The 17,092-nt window shown below is 33.5% G+C and overlaps 3 protein-coding genes across 3 annotated transcripts in view; 2 read left to right on the top strand and 1 right to left on the bottom strand.

Moving 5' to 3' along the window:
- The first annotated feature begins 277 nt into the window (after positions 1-277).
- Positions 278-7,012, top strand: LOC131929909 (angiopoietin-4-like). The gene is made up of 5 exons (XM_059286292.1): positions 278-379; positions 2,253-3,220; positions 4,678-4,800; positions 5,351-5,470; positions 6,595-7,012. Exons 1-5 carry the CDS (start codon positions 325-327, stop codon positions 6,961-6,963), a joined length of 1,635 nt encoding a protein of 544 aa, XP_059142275.1. The 5' UTR covers positions 278-324; the 3' UTR covers positions 6,964-7,012.
- A 4,393-nt stretch (positions 7,013-11,405) lies between these two features.
- On the top strand, positions 11,406-15,785 carry LOC131929903 (angiopoietin-2-like). The gene is made up of 7 exons (XM_059286284.1): positions 11,406-11,448; positions 11,647-11,689; positions 12,321-12,344; positions 12,613-13,535; positions 14,037-14,150; positions 14,439-14,558; positions 14,808-15,785. The coding sequence occupies exons 2-7, from the start codon at positions 11,665-11,667 to the stop codon at positions 15,171-15,173; spliced, it is 1,572 nt and encodes a 523-aa protein (XP_059142267.1). The 5' UTR covers positions 11,406-11,448; positions 11,647-11,664; the 3' UTR covers positions 15,174-15,785.
- A 763-nt stretch (positions 15,786-16,548) lies between these two features.
- Positions 16,549-17,092, bottom strand: part of LOC131929902 (fibroleukin-like) — a 4,704-nt gene continuing 4,160 nt past the window's right edge. The window contains exon 5 of the mRNA XM_059286283.1: positions 16,549-17,092. This exon is cut by the window's right edge and continues 223 nt beyond it. Coding sequence (XP_059142266.1) covers positions 16,947-17,092 — 146 coding nt within the window. The 3' untranslated portion in view covers positions 16,549-16,946.

The raw sequence follows: 17,092 nt of genomic DNA, 5'->3' as shown, positions 1-17,092 counted from the left end.
GCACTACTTTAATCAAGAAAAAAAATACTTCTGTTTTGCATTAACAAAATTGCATCCTCTAATTTTGCCTTAAAAATGTTTGTAGTCATTCGTATTTTTTTTTTTTAAGACATGAAATCATACAGATAAAATAGCTAACTTACCGCATGATGTCCGTGATATTTAACAGAGACATTCATGATAACGCGGTAACAGAGAGTCTGTGTATGAATGCTGTTTATAACTTTCGTGTGTTCAGTCACAGTTTAGTTTCAGTGAAGTTTCGCTGTACAATTTTTCTTAGTTACCACTTAACACGGGGAGTTGCCTTTTTTTACATTTGCAATGATTGTCTGTTTTTTATTCATGCTCTGGCTAAACGACTTCTGTCTCGTTGATGGTAAGATATATAGATATTTTTAATGTGATTTCATTTTTTTTTTAAATCGCACAATGGTATCATCATCTTTTTCCGGTTGTACCCAAAACACATGGGGCAGATGAAGTAGAGTTCATCTGCTTCAACGATAACAGCATACGTTAGGGAAAGTGTTGTAAGCACTATGCCCAGCACAATGTTATAATGTCTTTAAAATACAGTTGGTCTTATCGCCGTTTAATAAAGCCAATAAAATCGTAATCAACTTCTAGAATAAAAACAGAATGTAGGGGAAAAATAATGGAAAATTATCATAACAGAGTAGGCCTATAAGCAAAAACTGTTAAAAACAAGATGGTTGCGTTCAGAGGCGTAGCGACCCTTCCCAGCACACGGGGACAAACTTTCGATTTGCACCCCCCTCGAACTTTTGATTTGCACCACCCCCTCTCAAACTTTCGATTTGCACCCCGCTCAAACTTTCGATTTGCACCCCCCCCCCCCCCCCGTCACACTTTCGATTTGCACACCCCCTCTCAAACTTTCAATTTGTGTTTCCAACCCATTTTGGCGCCCCCCCCCCTAAGGTCGGCGCCAAACATATGTCCCCCCCTCCGCCCCCCCCCCCTTCGCTACGCCACTGGCTGCGTTAAATAAATGTATGAACACCCTGACATGAGTACAGTAACTTTTAACTGGACAAAATTTCATACATAAGAATAAGGGCCTAAACGTAGCGAGTTTCTGTAAAGGTAAATGGTACATTATACTATTTCCGATTTCTCAAACTTTAAAATGTTTGATAATTACATATCATATTCTCATAAATCGACATGCTCTAAGAACCTTTTATCTCTTTGCGTTTTCACCAACATCGAGCAATTTCGTCATTAACATAAGCAAAACCGTTAAGTAGGAATATAGGAGAAAGATTATAAGGGCTCACTCCTTATTTCCCTTGAGGATTTCAAGGGACATTACCGAGCTAACGAGATTCCTTCCATCATTATTGTTACCTTGGGTGAAAACGTGTTTGTTTGTTTTTTACATTTTGTAATCAATGCAATTGTAAAAAAAAATTTTAATAGAAACTTTAACCTGAAAATAATTCAGAAATTTAATATTTTTAAAATCAATGTTATTGAAGTTGCCAACCCAGTGAACTTAAAAATATTTTTTTACTATAAGGCTGCGTGTCATTAATTAACAGTGTTTCTTTTGAACAATTTAGTGTCATTTTTTAAATATTTAAAGAGCCTCTCATTGAGAAAAAACAGTAATTCTATAGCTAAACATGATATTCAAAAAAAAATAAATAAATAAATAAAATAAAAAATAAAAAAAAAGAGCCTCTCGAATAATACCGAGACTATTCTCGGAATGATCCATTGGGCGCCTTAAGCCTTAAGGGTTTTGACTCCTTAAGCTTGTGGTAATCCCATCGCTATTTTTAAATTGATTATTTTGTATAATTGAAATAAAAAGTTGAAATCGGCGGCAAAGATCAATATTATACGTTGAATTTTTTTTTCCAAATGATGAAATATCCGTTAATTCAGCATTAATTATGATGATATTTCTCCATACCAAATTTTGAATATTCGAAAGACAAAAAAAGCAAAAAAAAAGATTTGTTTAAGATGGACGTCGTTACTATGGGAACCATACTTTCATAAGAGTCCCTTATGCATGCAAATATTTTCCCTTAAATCCCCTAACATAGACACACCCAAATAAATAAATTAGGCTTGTTAATTAACAAGTGGTTTTTTTTCATATCAGTCTTTAAATGTATAAGTTAAAGAGGAAAGTTTAAATAATTGCAGAGAAATAATATAAAACCAATAGAAAAGATTAGGTCTTTAGATTTAACATATGATTAATGATTTTTCAGGTCTAAGCATTGATATTCAGAGAGAATATTTTTACCATGGGAAAAGTTTATTTTGTGCACAACTCCAGTGTACAGAAAACATAACAGAAGACACTCAGATGTCAGCTCTTGTCAACATGTCACTCTATAGGATCAGTGAACCTGAAGGGAAGATATTGTTGGCGTCTATTTCAGGATCTGATTCAAAGGTTCGAGATCATACAACAGCAGAAACTTACGTTGATGGTAAAATATCAAAATATTACGGAGAACTGGTCTTGTTTCTACCTAAAGAATCGGACTGTCTTAAACATGTTTATGAATGTGAAGTATACTTTAACACTTCGAATGGATTTGTTTCTAGCAAAGTAAAGAGGACAACTGATGTAAATCACAAAAAGCGTGATTCAATATTAATTATGAACTTAAAGGCCAAGACAACAGATTATGTGAAGACTGTAGATAGGGTAACCAATTTTCTGAAATTGTTTGAAGATTCAGGTGAAGAGAATAGCGAGGAGCTGTCTCTGTCTTTACATAGATCGCATGCAGATAGCTTCCAGTATATCAACGACAAAACAGATTTGCCTCGATCAACAGAACTCAGCAACTCGAGTCACGTCATGAGTTATAACATTCTCAACATGTTGCATAACAGGATCAACAATCTCACTGTTGATTACAACCAAGCACTAACAAGCATGGAAAATAAACTGAGTCTAAAAATAGATGCAAACGAGGCTGCTCAAAATGGAACACAGAGATTTCTCCAGGATTCTGTTAATGCTTTAAATAAATCTATTCAGTCTATTGAGTCTAAGGAGCAAAAACAAACAGAAGAGTTTCATGAAGCGCTGAAACAACTAGAAGATAAAATCAGAGAAATGACCAAAGAAGAATTCAATAAAACCTTGCAATTGATTGGAAACTTAAACAGATCTGTAGAGGAGTTAAAAAGTGAACAACCTTTCCTCATTCACGAGTCACAGGTAATACCTTAAAAACTATGCGTGTCTGAATATTATACCGTTGTACTTAATATAAAGTTTTCTGGTATAGACAAAAAACTGATAGGAAGATATTTTTGAAAGCTATGTGTGTCTGAGTGTGAAAATACATATTATCCATGTATACTTAGTATAAAGTTTTCTGATATAGACAGTCATCACGTTAGTACTTAACAATGATAGGGAAATATTTTCTTGCCTTGCCTTCAACAAAAATATGTTTAGACCTTTTTTTGTTTGTTGAAACTAGACAAAAGTCAAACACGAAGCTAATTAAATATTTTACTATGAAAACGATCTCAAAACAGTGTGTTTAAACAAAGTTAATGTACACTACAAAATTTGAGTTTCATTATGCCTTGCTAGTTATTGTTATGTCCCTTGTATTATATACATCTTAGTTATGTCTCTTGAGTGTGTAGTTACTGTGTAGTTCCAATAGGGGCCGTGGACTAGACCAGGGGTCTCCAAACTATGGCCCGCGGGCCGGTTGAGGCCCGCGAGGTCCTCTCATCCGGCCCGCGGAGATCTTTTTGTCCATGGAAAAAAATGTTTGTTGGTGGTGGCTGAGGAGCTTTGCCCAGAAAATTAATAACAATTTTGAAAAGTAGCTTTGGGTACAACTACCGTTGCCTACCGTGTTGCAGAGATTGGTGAAAACATCGTGACTCAAATAGCGAAAAATGCAAGCAAGTTTCGCAATTTTTCAATTGCAATGGATGATTCACTGGACAGCGGTTCCACCTCTCAACTGCTTGTAATTATTAGAGGAGTGGATGAAGACATGAACATAACACAAGAGCTGGCTTTTGTGACACTGTTACCGGAGAGGATATATTCAATGAGTTAAAAAAAAACATTTGCTGATTATAACTTGGACTGGACTAATCTCAGTTACCTGACTGTTGATGGAGGGAGAACATTAGTGGCATAAAGAAAGGCTTGGTTGGACAAGCGGAGCAGATGTGTAATGAGAAAAACATTCTACAACCAATGTTCCTTCACTGTATTATTTATTTAACAGCAGGCTTTTGTGTTTCTTTCAGACTTTTTTCTCCAGGGGGAGGAGGTGGACGACGACACTTGAAATGTGTATATATTTCTATATAAATTATATTTCGTGGGGGGTAGCCATTCTTCGGGGGCGGGGGGCTCTACCACCCCGAAGAGATGCCTGGAAAAAACTCTGGCCCCCGAACTGATTTTTGATAGTTAATGCGGCCATCGGGCTGAAAAGTTTGGAGACCCCTGGACTAGACGTAGAGCAAAGCAGTCATTTCAGAAGCTGTTCTCTACGTGCTAAGTAAAGTATTGAAGTAAACCTAACGGAGCCTACTGTTGTGTTCTAATGACAACCAGTTAATTAATTTAACACACTGTGAATATTTTGTAACCATATTTTAATTAACGCTTTCAATGCTTTATTGTTTCATAACTAGTGTCGAAAGACGAACGACAGATCTATATTAACTCTGCCGGATCAGGTGAAACTAAAACTCATTGACAGCACAGTAGCCTTGTGTGACGTCACAACAGACGGAGGAGGATGGATAGTCATACAGGTGTGATTTATTTTCTTTATAAACGATTTACACTTTTAAAAAACATGGGGACTGGTGCGATAATCAATGATACCTTTAATAATTGTGATTAAGTATGTCTATGCAAATGAAAAAAATAATTAAAGAATATTCTGTAGACCTAGCGATCCATTGGGCAAATGAAGTAGAGTTCATATGTTTCTTGACGTCGGCATATGAAGGGAAGGTGTGGTCAGCACTTTGTCCAGCAGCCCTAACATGAGCTAGGTACCCATCAGAACTGGAAGGACTTAGGGACGTTCTACTAACTTGGACGCGGATTTGAACTCGAGATTTTCGGGTTAGCAACCTAGCTCACTACCGCTTAGGCCACGCCGTCCATGTCTTACAGTAGTTTTATTTCGGCACAAAAATATTGTTAGACTTTGTCCTACGTATATTGAAAATCTATAAGAAATAATAAAATACAAATAAATTTTTCTACAGTTGTCTACCATGTGGCATAATGAATGGATCAATGTATAGATTAAGATTAGCCCTTTGTTTTTGTTTTTTGTTTTTTATATTTTAGCGACGTGTTAAAGGCGATGTGAATTTTACACGAAACTGGAGCGACTACAAAAATGGTTTCGGGACATTAGATGGAGATTTCTGGCTGGGAAATGACCTGATCTCAAACCTAACATTGAGGGTAGGTTGGAATTTTTCATTTTACATTGTGTAATTGCTTTATGTCAAACTTTTTCGCTGTTTACGTCAATCACTCAAATGGATAATTCATGACGAATTAATCATGACTCATAATATTAAGATGAAATTTTAAAATTAAAATATTTTTTCTATACTGAACGCTCAACACAATTTAAAATCTTTCTATTTAGCTTTCTTAAAGAACTTAATTTATATGATGTGACAAAAATATTACAGTTATATTACCATATCGAGAAAGTTTCTATTTAGAATCTGGGTTAAAGGTCAGTAGCATACCCAGATCTTATGGGTATCTAACTCACGTTAGGGATAGTAAGGCGGCCGGTCGTAGTTCTGACCACACTATTCCTCTATATGTCGAGGTCACCGTAGACAGTCAGGCTCGAATAGGGAACATGTTTTACAATATAAAGCTACAGAAATATATGCAACCAATTAACTTATTCGAGAGATGTTTAATCTTTAATATTTAAGTTATGTTCAAGCTTCTTTATATATTTTCTGATTTCTTTCTTTCTTTCTTTTTTCCTTTTTTTTTTTTTGTTCTATACAAATTTTAAACCTTTTTGTGTTTTGAGTTGACCGGACTTAAAAAAATTGAATTATTTCAGGTAATTTATTTTTTTAAATGGCCGTGTATTGAAGTTAAAAATATTCTATAGCAAACATTGTGAACATCTGTTTATAGATACGTGCTTAACAGTCGCATATGAAAATACAGTGCTAGATAACAAAAACAATACGCTGTCTAGTACAGCATCTATTTGAAAACACATCATCAATATAAATCACACGTTAATAATAGTTTTGCGTAAAACTTTTATACCGACTTAGAACTTGCAAAATCTTTCTTTCAGTTTTAAAGATTTAAATTTTTTTATTTTTTTTTTATTCTTTTATTTTATTAATTTTTAAAGATTAGTTTTAATATATTTTAAAATACTTTTAAAAAGTTTTTCCCGTTTTTTTTTTTGTTCGTTTAGAAGCTTTTAGTAATAAACGGAAGCTACATCAGTATATTAGACATATACAACATATCGTATCTTATATATATAAAACTATATACAACAAATAGTTTGTTATAACTGTATCACTGTTTCACAGGGCTGGAGGGAGCTTAGGTTTGACATGACTCACAAGGGTAAATCTTACTACGCTGTTTACAGTAACTTCACTGTGGGAAATGAAGCAGCTTTGTATAGAGTAAGCTTCAACAACAAGGGAGGTAACATTAAGGATGAATTCACTTATCACAACAACATGGCTTTCACAACTGTGGACAGGGACAACGACCTCAGGGCAGATAACTGTGCTGTAGAATACAAGGGCGGCTGGTGGTACAATAGCTGTCATTGTGTGAACATGAATGGAGTGTGGGCAAGTCAAAAGAGCAGTCAAGGAATCATCTGGGGAACTGTAACATCTTACACTGATTCTCTGGAATTTGTCGAGATGAAACTACGAAAGCAGTGATCATCCTACTCAGCACGGTGTATTTCACCAAGAAACGAAAATTATTAAACATAAACACGTTTTTAACATAAATTTAACGGAATTCCAGATTTCAAATAAAAAAAAAAGGCAATGGTTTTACTTTGTGTAATAGCATTATAAGTAGAATTAAATTATTATAAGCTATACATAGGAATCGCTCTTTACAGTGTAATATGGGGACCTGGACTTTATTTGTTTATAGATATAATTTTAAAAAAACAATTGTCGGCGTTCAGTGCAACTCTCAATTATTTTGGTTTAAAACATTATGTAAATAAAATGTGTAATTTTAATCCCAACTTCTGTACTGTTTTGCTATTATTATGCTTAATATTTTTACTTTCTCGTATATACGAAGTATAGAGAAAGTATTGTAATCGTGCAAAAAAAAATAGAGATTTTTACAAATCTCGACGTTTTACACCTCACTGATACGGAAAAACATAACTTTGCAATCTTGTCCGTATGTCTGTGTGTCTGTCTGTCTGTGTGTAAACACGATAACTTGAGTACCGTTACAGCTAGGTTGATGAAATTTCATATATAAGTATTTTATCAAAATCGTAGATCCTGATCAACTTTTGAGCGATTTCCGATAACCGGAAGTGGTACTTTTTCTACTTTGAATTTTTCAAAAGCCTATAACTTGAGTACTATTTGAGTCAGATAAATGAAATTTCCCATGTAAGTAAAAGATCTAATTCTCTACCTTCTGTCAAATTTTGAGTAATTTCCGTTGAACGGAAGTACTAATTCCGAGTTATATAAGAATATTCGAGAAAGTTTAGGTGAGATCACTCCCGGTTTATTTAAAGCATGTGTATGAGTATTATCGATACTGTCAAATTTTAAATGATTGGCCTACATGAATGTTCACATTATCATTTATTTAAAATTCATACCAAGAGATTAAAGAATTGTGTATGACATTTTGTTGTTTCCACAAGCTAGACGTTCAAGTCGAATGTCACATTAAATATTTACTCTGAACCGCTGAATCAATAGCTTGAAATGAATTGATTAAATACATGTCATTGAAGCCTCTACTAGTTAACGAATGAATCACTTTCGTTGGCTTAAAACGGAAGTTTTAAATTGAAAAGATCTTATCAGATATACGGAAAAGATTTCCTGGTTTTACTAACCTGACAAGCTATGAGATTTATTAGGCGCTTCAAGGTTAGGGGATATGCGTACTTGTAAACAAAGTATTTTCATCTTATTTTTAACAAGAAAATTATTATTATTGATTTGGAACGGGGTATGGAATCTGTAGTAGACAAAAGTAAAACGGTAACGTCTCAAGAAATGTACATTTTATAAGTGGAGAGGGACAGCGGTTTTTTCGACTTAGATTTGTAAAAATCTTGATTTCGCTTTTCAACGATTACACTACTTTGTCTATACTTCATATACGATAAATAAAATAATAGAATAAAAGCATGGTTTATTTATTTGCAGCTAGGCTAACATACTTCCTCTAGTTTTGTTAATATTAAATTTTATAACATACTAAGCAAGTAGACTCCAATCATCTTTTAAAAACATTTACAATTAAGTGAAAGTAAAATGTTTCATGTAACCACTATATAATACCGCGTTTACACTTGCGACATGTATACTAGAAAAAAAAACTTCGCTATATGGCCTAAGATAATAGTGGAGCCTACTCACTTATTGCGAAGTTGTTTTTTTTTTACATGTATAGTATACATGTCGCAAGTGTAAACGCGGTATTAGAAACGATGATGTACTGAGTACGATTCCTTTCTCGTACACAGCATTCGGTATCAATAAAGTAATAAGACAAAACTGGATATCCTAAAGGAAATGAATTTATCAAATAAACTCCATGTCCCAGAGTCAACTTTTCAAACGATAAGTTAACTCCACTTGATTTAATTTACACTACCTTTTCGGTACAAGTTTTTGTAGAGATTACTGCAAGCAGGAACCAGCCTAGTTTTCCGGGTCATGATGATAAGCGAGTACAAATAAACAACGCCGAAATGCTCCTCAGATTTTAACGCTTATTAGAGTATTAAAGTAGCTTATTAGAACATATATAATACGCTTATTATCGAAGATGTCCGGTCAATAAAAACACACAACCCCCCCCCCCCTGAAACAACCCCCTCCCCCTGGACAAACCCCCCCCCCCCCCCCCAATGGGGGTTTATATAAGGAAAAACCAAAGACAATAACAAAAATTAATAATTAAAACAAAACAAACATTACAAAAAACACGTAGTGTTTTATTATAACTTTAAAAAGATAGATTGAGAGCGATGCCTCGCAAATACTCGATTATGGTGTGCTTTATAAAACGTTTAAAACCAGTTGAAATTCGAGCGCTGCTATCAATATTTTGTTTTCTGTTTTGGTAAACAGTGACCTGAATTAATCTGTGTACAATAAACCGATTGTTAAGTCAATGAACTTCAAACTATTTGGGTGGCAACATTCCACATTGGACTGTGCCAGCCTTCAACTGAGTTATTCGTTTTTGGCATATGGTCTTCTGCACGTGTGTGCATGTTCCACATATTAAGTGGAAACAGGTTGTCTCCGACGTCGATTTTCAAGAACGTTAGTTGCTACAAGACTGCTGTTTATGTTTCCTGTGGGTTTTTTTAAGTAAAGCATAAACACATGGAACAGTCCATCTATTGACCAATGCATGGACTGTGTACAGTTGTGAAACAATGCAGGATCTGTTTTGAATGTAACACCCATAAAGCAGTGCTGATTAACCTTCCAGTAACCTGAGGTTGTCCTTCGTTCCAAACAAAAACATACTATATTTGACTCGGCACAAAAATCGTTAGTCGGCGTGGTCGAGTCGGTAAAGCTCATGGGTGCTAAACCGAAAAGTCTCGAGTTCGAACCCTCGGGCAGATGAGGCTCGTTAGCTGGGGACAGCCACTCTTCTAAGAGACAACTCCAAAATCAAGCAACTGCTGCCTTGTAGTTTGTTCTTGGTTGGACAAAGGCTATGGAAGCAAATCCAAAAAGAAAAGCAGGCTGAAATCGGAGTCAATGGCATCAATGGCGCATAACCAGTTGACACGTAAGCCTTAATTGTGATGGAAGCATGGTCGAGTCGGCAAAAGCTCATTGTTGATAAATTCAAAAAAAGTCTCGAGTTCAAACCCTCTGGCAGATAAGGCTCGATCCCTCCTAACACTAAAAATTAAGAACGAAAAAGAAGTTAGTCTTTAAGAAGTACATTAATTTAATTCTTTTTTATTTTGGTTCTCATCATTATGTCCTTATATAAATCTCAGTCGGGGGGTATTATCCAGCGGGTTTATGTCGCGGATTTTTTCCATGGTGTTAATGTCGCTGGGGGTTTATGTCCAGGGGGTTTATATATATATATATATATATATATATATATATATATATATATATATATATATATATATATATATACATGAAAATATCTTGTTGATAATAATCCCGGAGTATCAGTCAGAAAAAATGTTTAAAATCGAGGTGACGGCGCTCAAGCGGAAGTATCTTAGTCAATTATTCATGTACAAAGTGATCAAAGGCGCTACTCAAATCAACGGGTAATTGGCACCAGATGCTTCGTCCTTCGCTTCGGTGGTCTTGTGATCCAGAGCGCCCGGTCTCACCTAAGAGCACTGGGTCGCCTACAGTCGTCTTAAAGACAATATGGTTGGCTATTAAAATATATGACTAAACCAAACCCCGGCGGAAGTGTACGTTTGGGCGTTCCCAGTTCCCCCGCAGTTGTCTTAGCACCTGGAGGAGACTTCTGAATGGACGTCCTGCTATTTGAGTACTTTTTTAATAAATGGCCTAATTTTGCCATCGGCGTGCTCCTGAGCCATAGCGGAGCGCCACAGACTCCTCTATGAACCAATGCGGCGCCTACATTACTTTTAAAGAGCGCCATACATTTGGAATACGGTGAGTTGCTACATTTTATGACTAAACTTCACCAAGGGCGTTCTCCGGTATCCCTGTGTTGATGTAATTTACGGCACTGCTTGTTCCCACCTTAGCACCTGGGATCCAATGATTGGGCGTCCTACACATGCTTTCAGGTACTAAGTTGAATCAACGTTCAAACTGCACTACAATCACAAAAAATAATTTAAAAAAAACGGGGTTATCAAAGCTGCTTTCCTTAAATATCCTTTCTTATGTTAAAATATTAGCATTTTAAAAAACTCGTAATGATATTAAATAAACCTGTTTTAAAATGTAAGAACAAGGAAATAAAATATGTAAGACGGGATTATGATAACAAATGTTAGAACCTTTGGTAATGTTGTTGAGTAGTACGATCAGAATGTAAATATGTTATGTTGCTAGATACTGCTGCTAGGAAACCGTTAAAGTATACACAGAAAATGCTATATAAAGAGCTGGCGTTAAGATTGGTTGCGGTTGGTTGTAGTTAGATTTTACTGTGACCATTGAAAAAAAGGTAAGTAGATGTGTTTCTATATTATACAAATACTGTTATATATATATATATATATATATATATATATATATATATATGTGTGTGTGTGATGTGTGTGTGTGTGTGTGTGTGTGTGTGTGTGTGTGTGTGTGCTTCCGCGAATGTGTGCGTGTAATTTCCGAGATAATGGATAATTGATACAATATTTTGCTTAAATGAGATGAAAACATTTCAGAAAAATGAAAGCAACATTTGTATACCTGGGTAAGACAATTTCTTTACTATACAATTTATATTACTTGAGTTACCTGTTGAGCCTTAGCTCGGTTACGAAAGTGAATGATCATGAACGTTCACAGTTACGCGGCGTAGTAAAGTTATGGTCATGTACAAATTAAAACTAGGTGGGTCTAATGGTGCTTGTTGAATGGGGACCTTGGTTCACATCGGTCTATAGTGTTCTCTCTTTACAATGACTATATCATGTGTCTTTTTTTAATAAAATACAACGTTAAAACAAAAATACTTTATTTCTAAAATTGATGTTATGTAATATATTTTTTAATATCTTTTCAATTTAGAATATTTAACGAGAAATCGGCACTTTATAGAAAATATTATTTTTGATTCTAAGATAGACTAAATAACAGCATAATCACATAATTATTTTTGGCTTAATAATATAAAACACGGCAATTTATCATAACAGGTGTGTAAACATACTAATCATATTTATTTACCATTTTGATTTATATATACAAGTATTAAAATACATACACAAAAACACACACACATATATGTATATATTTATATATATTTATATATATTATGTATAGTGATTTATACACTATTTTTATATCTACGTTTAATTATGAAAATTTATTTTCTATCACAGTGATGCAACTGATCTCTATCCAAGGTAAAACAAATTACCAAAGTGTAATTACGTTCCCAAATTCCAAGTCAATGCAGACTTTTTAAAATACATATTCCTTATTAAAACATTTCGTTTATTAATAACAATGTTCTTATGCCATCAGCACATTATCTAACATAAATAAATAATATGTATCCCATTTGTAATTTGCATGTATGTTATAACTATTAAAGTGAGTTTTAGTAAATATGTATTATTTCAGAGCTAAATGCTTAGTATAAATTGAACAAAAATTTGTAATTATATTTAGGTCTACATTTAAATCTTGAGAGACACACGGAGACTGAAAAGATGTGTCTTAAACTTCAATGTATGGAGAACAAAACAGATGACACGGAATTTTCAGCTCTTGTCAACATGTCAGTCTATTGGATCAGTGAATCTGATGATGAAGTGATGCTGGCGTCCATTTCAGAGTCTGACTCAAAAGTGCTAAATTATAAAATAACCGAAGCAGAAGTGACAGGAAAAATGTCCAAAGACTACGGCGAGCTAATCGTTTCATCTTTTAACAATTCTTTGTCATGCACCTTTGCCAATTTCGCATGTGAAATAAATTTTATAAACAAATCAGGAAACCAGATGAAGCGAGTTTATTACACAATGAGCCCTGAAAGCAATGACCAAAAACAAGCCATGCTGCTGATGACTTTGAAAGCTAAAACTTATGACTTTGTTACAACTGTCGACGCAATGGCCAATTTTTTGAAGTCATTTGGAAATCCAAACAAACACAGTGCTGATTTGGCAATGTCCTTGCAGATGTTAAAATCTGAAAGTGGTCAGCATAGTGAATACGACATTTCACTTACAACAGATGGTATAACCGAAGGTGATAAACGTACGGATGTTGCATCCCCTTTGCCTCTACTCAATTCAAAACTTAACAACAAAAGAGGTCAAGGACGTGTTGAAGGTGTCGCTTCCAAAAACTGTACACAAAAAGATGTTTTGGATTCGCTTCTAGAAATACGAAACTCAGCCCAATCTATGATTGCTATTGGAAACAGCGTAGAAAATCTGTTGAATAAAGTGCTTCAAAACAGTTTGAGCCAATCTGATTGGAGAGATACCAATGCTACTTTAAGCAATGTGCTGCCTCTAACATCAAGCTCTGACAAAACAAACGAAGTTGATTTAGAAGAAAACAGTAATTTTATGTTTATAAATAAGGTAATATGCATAATTTCTACAACGTACAGTATAGTCATAAGGTAAACTAGGTAGTAAATTATTCTTTCAGATGTAACAAAAAGTATATTTTCCCAAAAATAAACACGTAACATAAATCTAGATTGCATAATGAAAACAAAAGTAAGGTTATATCATTTTTTATATTGCTTTTTTGCGTTACGAAAAGAACGACAATTACCCATTTACATTTTCACAATTAGGGAAATATATTTAAATTATGTTTTCTCTATAAACCACATATTTACACTAAAATTTAATACAGTAAAATTACATATGTTTTCATGAAGCTAGTAGATTGTAGCACTATAAGTTGAAAAAAGCACGAACTTAAATAATAATGTGGCGTTCAGAATACTTACAATAATTCAAATACGCCCTACATAATTAATTTAATATAATTCGTTTGAAATATATAACTGGTGCCACGCAAAAGATAAATGTTTTACATTATATGTTTTACACCTCTTTACAATTTTAAAGTGTGTGATCAAGAATGATACTAATCTACCAGACCGCGACGTAGTGAAGTTGGATGACCATAAAGAAACCTTATGTGATACCAAGACTGACGGTGGCGGATGGATTGTCATACAGGTATATTTCTTCCAATGTATTAATCATGAATAATTTCAGGTATAGAATATATAAATTTAAAATATTTTTAAAACTTAAACTTTAAGAATGTATAAAATGTAAATCTGTAGAAAAAAATCTGAATAAGGTAAGCTTAATGCCAGTTTCAATTCAAATAAAAGCTGATTAATTCAATTTCGTAATTATTTAATAATTATTCAACAAACTAAGTTCTTTATAGTGTGATACGAAATGCTGTTGAATGTGTTAAATTGTGCTTAAAGATTGTTATAAACCTACGTTTTTCAGAGAAGATTTAAAGGCGACGTTAATTTTACAAGAAATTGGAGAGAGTATAAAGAAGGATTTGGTACAACATTAGGTGATTACTGGTTAGGAAATGACTGGATTTCAAACTTAACACATATGGTACGGTTTTTTAATTTTGCTTTGTTTGTCTTTTTTATATAAACATAATGAAATTTAGCAATAAATTCTTGAACATATAATATATCTAGAAGAAAAAGCAAAATTTGTATAATTTTCCACATTTGTATTATATATATATATATTTATAAATATGTATTATTATATTATATTTTATATATATATATATATATATATATATATATATATATATATATATATATATTTGCACCTACTCGTGTTCTATAATAGGGCTACAACCGGCTGCGTGTTGATATGACGTTTCACGGTAGAAACTATTCTTCTGAATATGTCGATTTCACACTTGGAAATGAAGCTGCGTCTTACTTGATACATTTTAAGACGTTGAGGGATTCAACCAACACGTTCATTCGTCACAGTGGCTACAAGTTTACGACAATAGACAGAGACAATGATGTATATGATGGCAACTGTGCTCTTAGATACAAGGGTGGCTGGTGGTACGATGCTTGTCACAGTGTTAATATCAATGGGGTTTGGGGTCATCTCGATTACGGTATGGGTCTGAACTGGGTTGGTATTACCGGCTATTACGACACGTTGAGTTTTGTCGAGATGAAAATAAGAAAAGGGTGAGAAATTGTACATTTCAGAAAAATATAATGAAAACATCTGTCGTATAGAAACCGTTTTCTTTATAAAAGTTTTTAAGTTATATACAAGAATAAAATGAGTGCTTATTTATAAAGGTTAAAAAATTCAAACAATGATTGTTAATTAATTTTGCTAACAAATATTTTAAAATTTCAAAGATTTATAAATTTTTTATTATCCTCTGTGAAATTGAAAATCATTGCATCATATAAACTTTTTATACAAGTCTACTAAAATGATAAATAATAATTATTTTTTAAAAAAATAATAGTAAACTATTAATGATTAATATTTAATATATTCTTTTCTGCAACATATTTTACTTTTATTAGAAGTGTTAATTTTTGCTTACATCATATATCTAAACGGAAGTTAAATTTGAATATTTAAAAAGGAAATATAGTTAGTATATGTTGTTTAACAGATCCAAAAAATAAAACACGTTTTGTGAACTTATCTTAATAATAAAAGACATGATATATCTTGCGTTATGATATCTATAAGTTAATACATAATATTTTTTCTATAAGCTAAATTATTGAATTTGCATATATATATATATATATATATATATATATATATATATATATATATATATATATATATATGCATTTTCTCAACTTAGCTATAGCCGGGACTTTTTATCTTATTACGAATCGTTCTTTAATAGCATTTACAAAACCTTGTAACATAGAGCTATATGAAATATAGATTTCAGCGATGCGCAGGGTTATCAATTATACCAAAGACTTTTCACACAATGAAATGTATATTGATTGTAAGAATAAAGTTCCTTTTCAGACCTAATTCTTCTTCTTCGTTCTTAATTTTAGTTTTGAAGGGATCCCCCCAACACAATTAAGTATACGTGTCAACTGGTTATGTGCTAGATGGGCCTTTGACTCCCATTTTAGCCTGCTTTTCTTTTTGGATTTGCTTCCATAGCCTTTGTCCAAACTACAAGGCAGCAGTTGTTTGATTTTGAAGTTGTCTCTCCTAGAAGGGTGGCTGTCCCAAGCTAACGAGCCTCATCTGCCCGAGGGTTCGAACTCGAGACTTTTCGGTTTAGCAAGCAAGAGCTTTACCGACTCGACCACGCCGACTCAGACCTAATGATCCATAGTGTAGATGAAGTATTTTCTTAAACTCGATATATGAAGGGATGGTGTAGTAAGCATTACGCTCAGCCACCTTTACTTTACTCAGCGTGACTACTTTCACACGAATTTTAATTTATTACCCACTTTCAGACGTAAGTCTTTGCTCTATTTTCATGTTTATACATTGCTTATGCTACATAATTATTTTGTGAACAATATAAAAAAAAATTAAATTAATTTACCAGAAGCCAATAACACCGACGATCCCTTTAATAAAGTATACCTCCTAAAACAATCCCTTTATCAACAATATCATGTTCAGTCATGTCTATCAAGATAATTAAAACAACAATAAAACGTAATATTATATGATGTAAAATATTCATGTTTCCAACAAATGAAATGTTTGGTAGTCAAATACACTTGTGTTTTCTTCTAAACAATGATTACCAATTTTAATCATAGTTTGTATTAGTAAATCTTAAATAAAGTGTTTACTTTCAAAGTGAGTGTTACTTAATATATTGTAAAAAGAAAACAAAATGTATTAAAAAATCAATTACATGCTGACCATTGTTATAAAAGACATCGTGTTGGATATTAATACCTCCATATGTACACAATAATGCATGTTTACAATGCTCTACATTACAGCTTACAGCGCACGCACCTTCATCTCCACAAACTCCATCGAGTCATCATGACCTGACACGCCTCTCCAGTTGATACCAAACCCGTGCTTCTTCTCCCCCCACCTCCCGTTCACGTTAACGGTGAAGCAGTCCTTGTACCACCACCCCC

The sequence above is a fragment of the Physella acuta genome, unplaced genomic scaffold (assembly GCF_028476545.2).
Source record: "Physella acuta isolate Inbredline_101_S28 unplaced genomic scaffold, ASM2847654v3 ptg001691l, whole genome shotgun sequence".
In the NCBI taxonomy this organism is placed as follows: Eukaryota; Metazoa; Mollusca; class Gastropoda; family Physidae; genus Physella; species Physella acuta.
Note: the sequence above shows the minus strand (reverse complement) of the source record. Positions and strands in the feature narration are given on the sequence as shown.

Bases quoted from the DNA above. Each gene is read 5' to 3' on its own strand.
- LOC131929909 (XM_059286292.1), top strand. From the start codon at position 325: ATGATTGTCTGTTTTTTATTCATGCTCTGGCTAAACGACTTCTGTCTC. The intron at 3,221-4,677 runs GTAATACCTTAA...TTTCATAACTAG, and splicing joins TCCTCATTCACGAGTCACAG to TGTCGAAAGACGAACGACAG. The intron at 5,471-6,594 runs GTAGGTTGGAAT...ACTGTTTCACAG, and splicing joins TCTCAAACCTAACATTGAGG to GGCTGGAGGGAGCTTAGGTT.
- LOC131929903 (XM_059286284.1), top strand. From the start codon at position 11,665: ATGAAAGCAACATTTGTATACCTGG. The intron at 14,151-14,438 runs GTATATTTCTTC...TACGTTTTTCAG, and splicing joins GCGGATGGATTGTCATACAG to AGAAGATTTAAAGGCGACGT. The intron at 14,559-14,807 runs GTACGGTTTTTT...GTTCTATAATAG, and splicing joins TTTCAAACTTAACACATATG to GGCTACAACCGGCTGCGTGT.